Source organism: Ascaphus truei (genome assembly GCF_040206685.1).
Source record: "Ascaphus truei isolate aAscTru1 chromosome 20 unlocalized genomic scaffold, aAscTru1.hap1 SUPER_20_unloc_3, whole genome shotgun sequence".
NCBI lineage: Eukaryota > Metazoa > Chordata > Amphibia > Anura > Ascaphidae > Ascaphus > Ascaphus truei.
The window spans coordinates 428,362-442,079 of record NW_027453859.1 but is presented as its reverse complement, the minus strand read 5'-3'; the positions used below and the strand labels follow the sequence as shown (position 1 = coordinate 442,079).

Here is a 13,718-nt window from a genome sequence, read left to right as displayed (position 1 = left end):
AAGGGTAATCCTACCACTACAGCAGTTACAGCAGGGTACTCACTCATCCAGAGGTGATGGTGGAAAAGGAAGTCCCAATGTATTATGGGTAGCAAGATAGCCTGGGGACAGACCATCTGTGGGCAGAGCAGAGGGGGAGAAAGCAGACTAGCTCATTTGAGAGAAAGGCTGGGGCTGCTATAGCAACTCACTTAAATGTCTAAGGGAGCCACAACATGTAGCAATAATGTTGCATTTTCTCACACAGCATGCTGCGGTGACAGGGGAAAATGACAGGCAACTAAACAAGGGAGAGATGGATCCCATAAACTAAAGGAAAGACAGAGGAATATGGAATCTAGTTCCAGGACACTCCCCGTCTGGTATCTGGAGATACCACTATATTCTAGGTATATGTGGAACATATGTGCAATAACATAACATAACAATGCAAAGTTCATGTCCACATAACGATGGGATACCGGCCGGTACCACCAGCTTGAAGTCCTTTGCCATCTCGGTAAGGTAGGTGAATGCACAGCTCTAGGTTAGCTTGATGCACCACAATGTCTCTCGGAGTCCACAGAACTGGTAGTCAGTTCTTCCTTGTTATAGTCCGATTTGGGCATTTGGAGGATAGTCTCTGTGATAGGTCTTAAAAAGGTTTTAACGATCCCATTCTGGGTCATCCGAACTTCCAGTTTGCGGACCCTTTCATCTTCACTTGGGATGGTTTTGATAATAAGTCCCATGGGCCATTCGTTTCTTGACACCTGTTTGTCCTTCAACAGAACCACATCTCCTACTTGGATATCTGGTTTAACCGTTTGCCATTTATGGCGTTCTTGGAGTGTCACCAGATTCTCGCGTCTCCAGCGATCCCAAAATGTGTTGGCCAAGCGCTGCACCTGTCTCCACTGTCGTTTGTACATATCCTTAGAGTTGAAACCTTCGACTGGGGTGGGGATGTTCCCTACTTTCTGGGTTAGCAGCATTGCTGGTGTCAAAATACTTGGCGATTCTGGATCTGTTGACACTGGAATCAAAGACCTAGAATTGATTATCGCTGATATTTCGGCCATGAATGTGGTTAACACTACGTGGGTGAGTCGAGTTAAATCGGGTTTCAGCATCATAGAGTCCAAGATACGCCGGACCTCCCCGATCATGCGTTCCCATGCTCCGCCCATGTGAGAGGAGTGAGGAGGGTTGAATGTCCACGTGCACTCTTGGTCGCGCAGGTATCTTTGGATACTATTGTCTCTATTATCTTTAGTGTTTATTTGTAATTCCTTACATGCTCCAACAAAATTGGTGCCGCAATCGGAGCGTATTTGTTTAACTGGTCCTCTGACTGCAAAGAATCTTCTGAGGGCATTTATGAAGCTTGAAGCATCCATAGATTCTATAATCTCGATGTGTATAGCTCACGTGCTCATGCAGGTGAAGAGTACCGCCCATCGTTTGCTGTTTGCTAGGCCGCCTCTAGTTCTACGTGAGATGACCATTCAGGGCCCAAATACATCGAGTCCTACATAGGTAAAGGGGGGTTCTGTATTAAGTCTGTCGATAGGTAAATCTGCCATCCTTTGGTCTTGGCTTTTGCCTCTCAGCATTCGGCACCTAACATATTTGTGGAGACTACTGGCCACGCACCTTTTCATGCCAACGACCTAAATGCCCGCCGCCCTAATAGCGCCTTCGGTGAAGTGTCGTCCCTGATGCATGATTTGTTCGTGGTAGTGGCGCACCAACAAAGTAGCGATGTGATGCCGGCCAGGGATGATAAGAGGATTGCTTTCCTCCTTGCTCAGTTGGGACTTGTTGAGGCGGCCTCCTACTCTTATGAGGCCGTCATTGTCGATGAAGGGATTCAACTTCCAAAGTGGACTGTTTTTGGGAACACTCTTCCATCCACGAATGCAATTGATCTCTTCCGCATACATTTCTCTCTGAACATGACTGAGAACAGTTTCCTTAGCCCTTGTGATTTCCTCTACGGTACACAACTTTTCGCAGATGTGCCAGCCGTGGCAGCCGGTAGTTTTACCATCTGGTGTCTGGCGGAAGGAGGAGGCTTAATGCCTGAGATGGGCTACTGCTCGCAGAAGGGCCGTCCACCTTGAGAAGCGATGGAATCAATGCGATCCGAATGCATTTTTGTGCAATACATTGGTGAGTAACACGGATACTTGTGGGGGCCTTATCTCCGTATCCTTCTAGGGATCCAAGAGTTCAAAGTCGCCAACTGGGGTTGGTGGTGTTTCTGCGGGCTGCGCAAGAAACGTTGGTCCTGTGAGCCACGACGTGTTCTGCAGTTGAGATGCGGGTACTGATCTGGTGGCGTGATCTGCAGGATTTTGATCTGTGGGCACGTGGTGCCATTGTTCTGGTTGGGTTGACTTCCTGTTCTTTCTACATGGTTAGCTACGTATATGTAGAATCTCCTTTTCTTGTTGTATATGTATCCCAGCACCACCTTGCTGTCCGTGTAGAATCTGACGGCATCTGGTTTGCTGTCCATCTCGTTCTCGATGAGCTCCGCCAGTTCTACCGCTAACACTGCACCACATAGCTCGAGTCTGGGTATAGTATGGTCGGGTTGTGGCGCCAGCTTAGCTTTGCCAAGGATGAACCTGATGTGGTAACTTTCATCCACGTCCGTGGTTTTTAGATAGGCCACCGCTGCTATAGCCTTTGTGGAGGCATCTGAGAATACGCAAAGCTCTTTGCTGTGTGCGGCTGGGAGAGATATAGGGGAGTAGGGGCGTGGGATCTGAAGTTGCTCAAGGTCCTTCAAGGAGTACTTCCACGTCTCCCACTCTTTCCGTTTTTCTGGGGGTAGTGGGGTGTCCCATTCCTGTTTTTCGAAGGACATTTCTCTGAGAAGAGACTTCCCTTGTATAGTGACAGGAGCCACGAATCCTAGCGGATCGTAAAGACTGTTAACGGTGGACAGGACTCCGCGACGTGTGAAGGGTTTTTCTTCGATGGCTACCTGGAACGTAAAGGTATCTGTTTTAAGATTCCAGCTTATCCCCAGGCTCCGCTGTATGGGAGGCGTGTCGGTCCTCAGATCCAAATTCTTGAGATCGTTTGCTTGATCATCTGCATGGAACGCCTTCATCACTGTGGCACTGTTGGAAGCTATTTTGTGCAATCTTAGGTTGGCATTTGCTAACATCTTTTGTGTCCTTTTCAGTAGATCTATGGCTTCTTCTTCGGTGGGAACTGATTTTAATCCGTCGTCCACATAGAAGTCTCTTTCGACGAAGTTCCTGGCGTCTCTCCCGAACTCTGCTTCTCCGTGTTGGGCCATTCTTCTGAGGCCGTAGGCAGCCACCGCAGGTGATGGGCTGTTCCCGAAGAAATGTACTTTCATGCGGTACTCTGTGATTTCGTTTTCTATGTCGACATCTTGGTACCACAGGAATCATAGGTAGTTACGGTTGTCTTCTCGCACAAGGAAGCAGTGGAACATCTGTTGAATGTCTGCTGTTATGGCGATTGGCTCCTTGCGGAAGCGGATCAACACTCCCAGAAGACTGTTCGTCAGATCCGGCCCGGTGAGGAGAACATCGACTCCCTGATGCTGAGCACTGGAGTCGAATACCACTCGAATTTGGCCAGGTTTCTGGGGGTGGTAGACGCCAAACGACGGGAGGTACCAGCATTCTTCGCCTTCTCTCAGTGGGGGCGCCGACTCTGCATGGCCGCTGTGGAAGATTTTCTGCATGAAGGCCACAAAGTGTTCCTTGGTCTCCGGTTTCCTTTGTAGGTTATGGCGAAGCAAAGCGAGCCTAGACATGGCGTGGTCTCTGTTGTTTGGGAGGCGTCTTCTTGGCGAGCGGAAAGGTAGTGGGGCCACCCAACTGCCTAATTCATCCTTGAAGAGCTCCTTATCCATTAACCTCAAGAATTCTTTATCTTCCATTGATGGCGCCTGTTTGTCGTCATCCTTTGTTGTCTGGAACACTGTACTCCCTAGGTCATTGGGGTATTTTCCTGCCACAAGCGCGTCTCCATAGTCCCTTTTGGTCTCGAGCTTCTCGTGGACCTGGAAGTGGTTCGGACAGGGTTTGAAGTGGGATGTACGACCATTCTCCAACAAGTTTGTTCGTAGGGCGTCTACGTTGTCGGGTCCTTGTATCCTGTCTATGCATACTTCTCCCACTACCACCCATCCTAGATCGAGCCTTTGAGCGCTTGGGCCATTGTGGTCCCCGTTTCGCTGTTTGCGGATCTTGTGTGCTCTCATGATGTCCCTGCCAAGTAGCAGCATGATCTGGGGGCCTTCGTCTAGTGGTGGGATATGATCGGCAATAGCTTTTAGATGGGGATGGTGTCGCACCACGTCTGGTGTGGGGATCTCGCTCCTATCTTCTGCCATGTGATTGCACTTGATGAGTGTGGGAAGGGGCATGTTCACTTTGCCGTCTATTGAGCATATGGTGTAGCCATTCACTCTTCTCCCTGTAGTCTCCATACGCCCTGCGCACGTTCTGAGAGTGTAAGGAGAAGCGCTGTCTTGTATATTGAACATGTCAAAGAATTCTGACCTGACCAGCGATCGGTTGCCCTGGTCGTCGATGATTGCATACATCCTTTTAGATCTTTGGGGTTGTCCCTCTGGGTGCACTGCTACCAGACATATTTTAGAGCAAGGCACGGAAGAAACTCGGCGGTCACTGCTGCTCTGAAAAACTCCAACCAGGCGCCAAAAAACTGAAATAGTCTTTTAGTTTTATGGCGCCTGGTTGGAGTTTTTCAGAGCAGCAGTGACCGCCGAGTTTCTTCCTTACCTATGTCTACATACCACGAGCAGGAGCACGCCACCGAGTTCAGCAACAGCAGCAGCTTTTCTCTTCAGCAGCACCCGGCAGCTTCACAGTTCATTACATGATGCATACCGGCTGAGAAACCTTCCGTTCGACCAGTTGCAGGTGAGGCTAGCAGTAGCTGGATTTATGACTTACTCTGGGGCTCTGTCGAGATAGGGCTCCTTTGTACTTCTACCAGCCATGCTATTTAAGCCCCCCATCTAAGGTTTTATGGTTTCAGTATGGAGGTTCATTCATGGACTTATTTATAGTTCTATTTTTGTTGCTGCGGTGTTAACACTCTGTCTACTCCTTGGTTTCTACATATCCACAATACCTGCCTTGTTTGCAGCATCAGTTTATATAGGGTTTCAATCCCTGATATTTCATATATTTTAGAGCAAGATCTACCGTCGCTTCCTTCTCCACATACCTCTGTGCATTTGGACGCTACCGACGTCGTAGGGGGTGTATCTCCCACTTCTTCCTCCCCGTCCTGCATTTGAAACAAGCTCCCCATTCCCTGAGTAAGTTCTTTCGCTCCTCTATGGGTTTCATCCTGAATCCGATACACTTGTTAAGCGGATGCGGCCTTTTGTGTAAAGGGCATTCTTTGTTAAGGTCCCTTGGTTTCTTGTCCCTGTCGGCCGCCTGGCCGGGACTCGCGTGGGTCGTAGGGGGCACGTCCGTCCTATGGACCGAGATGGGTGTTCTGGTGTCCTTGTACCTCGCTGCTGACCTTTCGTTCCTTGGGTAGCTGGCACTGGATGTGGTCTGCGCCCCTAAGATGAAACTGGGGTCGTTCCTCGTCCTTGCTGCTTTGCGAATGAAGCTCAAGAAAACTGAGAATGGGGGGAAGGCGACTTGCTTCTCCCTTTTGTATTTGGAGCCTTGTGAAATCCATCTTTCTTGGAGGTTGTAGGGTAGCTTCTCCAAGATGGCTCTCACTCCACGAGCTGAGTCCAAGACGTGGAGACCTGTTAAGGAATGGTCTTTCCTTGCAAACTCCAGCTCTTGCAGCAGGTCCCCGAGCTCTCGTAACTTTGAGTAGTCTTTAGTTGTGATCTTGGGGAAGCTGTCGATTGTTTTGAAGAGCGAATCCTCGACTGCTTCGGGGCTACCGTAGCACTCTTCTAGCCTCTCCCACACTAGGTCAAGACCTACTTGGGGTTGGTTCGCGTTTGCCACCCGAAGTCTCTTCGCGTGCTCCCTGGATTCGTTCCCCAGGAACTTGAATAGCAGGTTGAGCTCTTCCCTTGCTGAGAAGTCTAAGCTGTTGATTGCGTCTTTGAACGTGAACTTCCACGTCCGGTAGTTCTCAGGGCGGTCGTCGAAGCTGGTGAGTCCTGCTTGCACCAGGTCACGCCGGATCATGTACTTGGCTATGTCTGTCAGGCCTGAGGCATCGGCGTGTTTGTCCCGTTCTGAGGTAGTTGCTGGGAGGGTCTGTGCGGTCAACTCTTCCTTGGCGTGGACGCGTGATGACTGCTGGTCGGTGTGAGGGGCTGTGTTTTCCCGTGTTGGATGGCGAGCTTGTTGTAGTGCATCCGTGTGCGCGCTGGCGTGTGGATCACTGTTGCAGCTGTGGCTATCCCAGGCAGCATGTACCATTGACGGAGCAGCGTCTTCTCCTCGGGGACCTAGCAAGTCTTCGGTGTCTGTAGAGTCACTCCCTCCGTGTTAAGATGGTGCGCTGGTATTTACACTGAAGAGGCTCCTTACGTAGTCTTCAGTGTGTTGGGCTGGATCCTCTGAGGCTATCCGTCTGTACGGTTGCTCCCCGCCATCCTGTTGCGCGGCTGCTTCTAGGACTTCAGCTTGGGCTATGGCAGCGGCGGCTTCCTTCTCTTGATTAAGTGCCTCTAGTTCCGCATCAAATTCAGCTTTCCTACGCGTAGTGGCTGCGGTAGTAGCGGCCGTGGCGGCGGTAGCAGTGGCGGCATTAGCGGCAGCAGTGGCGGCGTTAGTGGCAGCAGTGGCAGCAGCAGTGGCGGCAGCGGCGGCGGCATTAGCGGCGGCTGTCTGTTCCGCCTCTTCTATGCGCGCTCTTCCTGCTCTTATGGCTGCCTCTCTGCGACTATATTCGGCTCTGGCACGTGCGGCCTCTGCAGTGGCTTGCGCCTTGGTAGCGTTTGTGCTTGCGCTGGACACATTAGATTGCGCTGATCTTGCTGACCTTGATGAGTGCCTGGATGTGTTTGAGCGCTGCGATGCGGTCTCCAGGAGGAGCTCTTTTCTCTCGCTGTGGGCGTCCGTGATGGCGGTTCGCCGCGGCTGTCGCGTGTCAAGTCAATATTGTGCTGTAAGTCCCTTTCTTGCAGGCTTTCACCGGTGTTAGCCCTGGCCAAGTAAGTGGCGTATGCCTCTGACAGCCCTTGGTAGCATGAGTGGTCAATCTTTAATTGAGTTATTGCCTGCTCGAGCTGTTGTACAGAATTGCCAGCGCCGGCAACATTGCGTATCCCAAGTGTGGTTGTTTCCCAGGCCAACTGTAATTTAGCGCGGTGCGCTTCAATGTCAGTCTCGTATTTTTCACTGGCCTTTTGTGTCAGTGTGACTGTCCGTTTGGGCCTTGCGCCTGCCTGCGCCTGTTGCAGTTGCGCAGCGGTCTCTGTGTCTGAGTGGTCACTCTCCTGCGTGATGTCTGGTGAGGCTTTGAGTTCTGCCATGCTGTAGGTGTGTTTAAGCCTTTAGCCAGTGCGTGTGGCGTGCGGTCTTTTACCTGTGTCAGTGATGGGCGTCTGTCTCAGATGATGCCGAGCGGTGTCCTGCAGCGTGCAGCGTAGGGGTAGCTGTACTCACAGGTGTCCGGTGGCTCTGACCCGTGTCCTGGCGGGTGTCCGGTAGCGTGGCCTTTGATGGCGCTAGCTGTGGGGACGTGCGCAGGGGTAGGTGAGATGGTGGCTCCTCACTATGGGGCTGTGCAGGGGGTGGACTCAAAAAGACAGAGAAGGCAACCAAGGCTCTGTGTGTAAGGTGCACTGTCAGTCTGCAAAGCCGCTGCCTTGTGTGCAAGGTTGTTTGCTGGCTGTGTCCAGTGTGAATCTGCTTGCTTATTTGTAAGGCAATGAGTGTATCTAGAGAGGTACACAGAATAGAATCCCTTTATAGGCGCACCGCAGACCGTTATGGGATAAATGTGGTAAGGGGAAAAAAAGTGTGTTTAGCAAAATAATAAATATTTTAATCAAATTTTGTGATTGTGCAATAAAAATAGCAAATAATAAAGACACAGTATTTACTATATTAAAAGACACTAGTTATGTCACAGAAATAGGACCTGTGGAGTTATTCTGGGTCCTTCAGCAGGTATAGCTAATGTTAATTCACTGTGGTGCATTAGATGTTAGGCATATCTTGGTAGTACATCAAGGTAAATCAATGTATATCCTGTAGTGGATGTGAGCCACTCAAATGTGACATCTGGTGGTGCTGGAATGTATTACACCCTATGCCTTAAGCTTAGTTCTTTTATGTCTCTGGACTTTAGTGATGTCATAGGCAGTGTGTGGTCCCGCGAGTAGATGCACCGCCAGGATCAGCCATGCACCCAGCCACAGTAGACGGAGGGTCCCCAGCTGCTCTGTGTGGCCAGCTGGGTGAGTATTGTGTTGGTGGGGATATAGATATACCCTGATAGTGTGTTGTTACCTCGCTCTGATTATATGTATGGTTTTACGGCACTGATGGGGTTAATGCCCACCATGCATATAGAGATTTTGCTCTGTGTGTTTATAGCTGGTCGCGCAGGCACACTGTAGTTTTGGGACTATAGACAGACTTGTTTTAAAGGGGTCTGTGTTTATTTCGGTGAAAATTTGCCGTGTAGCCCCTTGCGCCCCTTGGTTTTTGCCCCGTGGACCCTGTGCATATACACTGAAATATCGGGGAGTACACAAATAGTGTTATTGTGTCCGGCACTCTTCTGAATGTGCCTACTGGGTATGTATCTAATTACAAAGAGTATGGCTATATTTCAAAGAGTATGGCCATACATTTATATGCTCCGCAGTGTTTTATTCAAATCAATGATTCCTGCAGTGGCCCATAATAGCGGGAGGCAGTCCCACAATGTGGTGGCTTATCAGGTCATATTATTACATGTAGTTACATGTTAAGGGAGTCCGAGGTACATAGAGGCTAGAGTAGGGCAGATATACGGTTAGTGGTCTAAGTGAATGTATATAGGCTAGTAGCACAGCCCTGTTAAACACAGAGCTAACACCTCTTTAACTGGGTGTATCAAGTCAAAGGTCCATATAGTGAATTACAAGCTTGTTGTGCAGCGTTGTAGTGAAACAGTGAAAACATATAGCTATGCTCTTAACTGCTGTAGAAATATTTTAATCAATAAGATATCGGCAGAGACCCGACATGCTGCATGTTTCGTCGCTTACTTGCGACTTCTTCCGGGGTGGGAGTATCTGCGTCTCCTGTTCCTGTTTTATACCCGGTGGTTGTCATGGTGACAATGGGACGCGTGTGTTGCCGAGTTAGGACTGGTGGTGCATAGGTACTGCACCCAAATGCTATACTTAGAAAAAATATGTAAAAAAACTCTGACCAGAGTAATGATGTGCATTGTATTTGTTTTCCACATGAAAATTTGATATGTGTTAACAGTTTCTATTTATTCATAGGAAAGAAGTGAAAGCAAAGCCTTCGTTTATACCAGATGGACATTGTGTGTTGAGTAAGTATATCCATCTGGATTCACGTTGCAGAAGTTTCTTGTCCCAGTCACCTCTGCGGATGCTTGGGAGTATATGGTCTATCCCTTGGAATGTCAAAGTGTTGGTATTCCCTGCGTGGTGTTCTCTCACATGGCGGGAGATAGGGGTGTCTAGAGAGTTTCTTATGGAGCCTATGTGCTCCAACACTCGTTTTTTTAGTTCCCTTTTTGTTTTTCCAACATATTTTTTACCACATATGCATGTGGCGAGATAGATTATTCCTGTACTCTTGCAATTTATGAAGTGTTTTATCTTGTAGGATTTAGTATCTCCCATGTTCGTGAAATTTTTGCTCTCCTTCATGTAACTGCACGCCTTGCAGTGGTGGCATTTGTATGAGCCTTTAACAGTAAGACTCCACGACTTGACCTTTTGAAACCAAAAATACAAGAAGAGACAATGAAAACCAATGAAATACGCTGTATCACCACATTTCACAACCAGTGGAGAGACTTGAATAATATACTAAACAAACATTGGCACATTTTAACTAATGATGACGACCTTAAATTGGTTTTAAAAAATCATCCATCTGTGGTATGGAGAAGGGCTTCCAATATCAAGGATCATCTTGTACACAGCCACTTCAATGTTGCGAACAAGAAAAGCAAGATATGGCTTACTGTTAAAGGCTCATACAAATGCCACCACTGCAAGGCGTGCAGTTACATGAAGGAGAGCAAAAATTTCACGAACATGGGAGATACTAAATCCTACAAGATAAAACACTTCATAAATTGCAAGAGTACAGGAATAATCTATCTCGCCACATGCATATGTGGTAAAAAATATGTTGGAAAAACAAAAAGGGAACTAAAAAAACGAGTGTTGGAGCACATAGGCTCCATAAGAAACTCTCTAGACACCCCTATCTCCCGCCATGTGAGAGAACACCACGCAGGGAATACCAACACTTTGACATTCCAAGGGATAGACCATATACTCCCAAGCATCCGCAGAGGTGACTGGGACAAGAAACTTCTGCAACGTGAATCCAGATGGATATACTTACTCAACACACAATGTCCATCTGGTATAAACGAAGGCTTTGCTTTCACTTCTTTCCTATGAATAAATAGAAACTGTTAACACATATCAAATTTTCATGTGGAAAACAAATACAATGCACATCATTACTCTGGTCAGAGTTTTTTTACATATTTTTTCTAAGTATAGCATTTGGGTGCAGTACCTATGCACCACCAGTCCTAACTCGGCAACACACGCGTCCCATGGTCACCATGACAACCACCGGGTATAAAACAGGAACAGGAGACGCAGATACTCCCACCCCGGAAGAAGTCGCAAGTAAGCGACGAAACATGCAGCATGTCGGGTCTCTGCCGATATCTTATTGATTAAAATATTTCTACAGCAGTTAAGAGCATAGCTATATGTTTTCACTGTTTCATTACAACGCTGCACAACAAGCTTGTAATTCACTATATGGACCTTTGACTTGATACACCCAGTTAAAGAGGTGTTAGCTCTGTGTTTAACAGGGCTGTGCTACTAGCCTATATACATTCACTTAGACCACTAACCGTATATCTGCCCTACTCTAGCCTCTATGTACCTCGGACTCCCTTAACATGTAACTACATGTAATAATATGACCTGATAAGCCACCACATTGTGGGACTGCCTCCCGCTATTATAGGCCACTGCAGGAATCATTGATTTGAATAAAACACTGCGGAGCATATAAATGTATGGCCATACTCTTTGAAATATAGCCATACTCTTTGTAATTAGATACATACCCAGTAGGCACATTCAGAAGAGTGCCGGACACAATAACACTATTTGTGTACTCCCCGATATTTCAGTGTATATGCACAGGGTCCACGGGGCAAAAACCAAGGGGCGCAAGGGGCTACACGGCAAATTTTCACCGAAATAAACACAGACCCCTTTAAAACAAGTCTGTCTATAGTCCCAAAACTACAGTGTGCCTGCGCGACCAGCTATAAACACACAGAGCAAAATCTCTATATGCATGGTGGGCATTAACCCCATCAGTGCCGTAACACCATACATATAATCAGAGCGAGGTAACAACACACTATCAGGGTATATCTATATCCCCACCAACACAATACTCACCCAGCTGGCCACACAGAGCAGCTGGGGACCCTCCGTCTACTGTGGCTGGGTGCATGGCTGATCCTGGCGGTGCATCTACTCGCGGGACCACACACTGCCTATGACATCACTAAAGTCCAGAGACATAAAAGAACTAAGCTTAAGGCATAGGGTGTAATACATCCCAGTACCACCAGATGTCACATTTGAGTGGCTCACATCCACTACAGGATATACATTGATTTACCTTGATGTACTACCAAGATATGCCTAACATCTAATGCACCACAGTGAATTAACATTAGCTATACCTGCTGAAGGACCCAGAATAACTCCACAGGTCCTATTTCTGTGACATAACTAGTGTCTTTTAATATAGTAAATACTGTGTCTTTATTATTTGCTATTTTTATTGCACAATCACAAAATTTGATTAAAATATTTATTATTTTGCTAAACACACTTTTTTTCCCCTGACCACATTTATCCCATAACGGTCTGCGGTGCGCCTATAAAGGGATTCTATTCTGTGTACCTCTCTAGATACACTCATTGTCTGTTCATATACCCACTCCCTAGGCAGCACGCCCTAACTAACAAGGGGTTTTCGAGCGAGGTCTCTATCTATTGCTTCTTATTTGTAAGGCTGCAGGATGTGTGCAGTTTTCTGTATAAAGCTTGCTGCGCTGTCTGGGAGTGTAAAGCTGCTGCTGCTGTCTTAAAGGCCGCTCTGTGTCACCATAAAGTCTAGAGTAGCAGCTCCTGTAAGTGTCTGTAAGGCACACGGTATCCTTTTCACTATTCTGGAGGCCAGGGTCATATGTAAGATGATTTAGCCCAGATAGCTTCAACTCGGCCCTCTTTTCAAAGCACAACAAGTCCTGTATCTTTTCTTCACTTTATTGAGGGAAAGCAGGGTAAAAGACAGGCACTTGTGAAGAGATGTTGGTGTTGAGATAATGCCTCTCTGTGGGTGCTTGGTAGTTAAGGGCAGGTGAAAAGGGTAATCCTGCCACTAGAGCAGTTACAGCAGGGTACTCACTCATCCAGAGGTGATGGTGGAAAAGGAAGTCCCAATGTATTATGGGTAGCAAGATAGCCTGGGGACAGACCATCTGTGGGCAGAGCAGAGGGGGAGAAAGCAGACTAGCTCATTTGAGAGAAAGGCTGGGGTTGCTATAGCAACTCACTGACATGTCTGAGGGAGCCACACCATGTAGCAATAATGTTGCATTTTCTCACACAGCAAGCTGCAGGGACAGGGGAAACTGACAGGCAACTGAGCAAGGGAGCGATGGATCCCATAAACTAAAGGAGAGACAGAGGAATATGGAATCTAGTTCCAGGACACCCCCTCTCCCCCTCCTTATCCCCCCATATCTTATCCCTCTCCCCCTCCTTATCCCCCCATATCTTATCCCTCTCCCCCTCCTTATCCCCCTTCCCCCTCCTTATCCCCCTCCTTATCCCCCCATATCTTATCCCCCTCTCCCCTCCTTATCCCCCCATATCTTATCCCTCTCCCCCTCCTTATCCCCCATATCTTATCCCTCTCCCCCTCCTTATCCCCCCATATCTTATCCCTCTCCCCCTCCTTATCCCCCCATATCTTATCCCTCTCCCCCTCCTTATCCCCCCTCCCCCTCCTTATCCCCCTCTCCCCCTCCTTATCCCCCCATATCTTATCCCCCCTCTCCCCCTCCTTATCCCCCCATATCTTATCCCCTCTCCCCCTCCTTATCCCCCATATCTTATCCCTCTCCCCCTCCTTATCCCCCCATATCTTATCCCTCTCCCCCTCCTTATCCCCCCTCTCCCCCTCCTTATCCCCCATATCTTATCCCCCTCTCCCCTCCTTATCCCCCCATATCTTATCCCCCTCTCCCCTCCTTATCCCCCCATATCTTATCCCTCTCTCCCCCTTCTTATCCCCCCTCTCCCTCTCCTTATCCCCCCATATCTTATCCCCCTCTCCCCCTCCTTATCCCCCCATATCTTATCCCTGTCCCCCTCCTTATCCCCCCATATCTTATCCCCCCTCTCCTCTCCTTATCCCCCATATCTTATCCCCCCTCTCCCCCTCCTTATCCCCCCATATCTA

General features: G+C 48.3%; 1 protein-coding gene and 1 long non-coding RNA gene across 2 annotated transcripts in view; one reads left to right on the top strand and one right to left on the bottom strand.

Moving 5' to 3' along the window:
- Nucleotides 1-9,422: 9,422 nt before the first annotated feature.
- Nucleotides 9,423-11,872, bottom strand: LOC142474723 (uncharacterized). Its single transcript, XR_012790598.1, has 3 exons — nt 11,639-11,872; nt 10,545-10,597; nt 9,423-9,901 (listed from the first exon to the last, which is right to left on the bottom strand). It is a non-coding gene; the product is annotated as an uncharacterized LOC142474723 (long non-coding RNA).
- Nucleotides 11,873-12,270: 398 nt separating this feature from the next.
- Nucleotides 12,271-13,718, top strand: part of LOC142474719 (uncharacterized) — a 22,588-nt gene continuing 21,140 nt past the window's right edge. The window contains exon 1 of the mRNA XM_075580906.1: nt 12,271-12,315. Within this exon, the coding sequence (XP_075437021.1) occupies nt 12,271-12,315 (45 nt within the window). The remainder of the gene's footprint in view (nt 12,316-13,718) is intronic.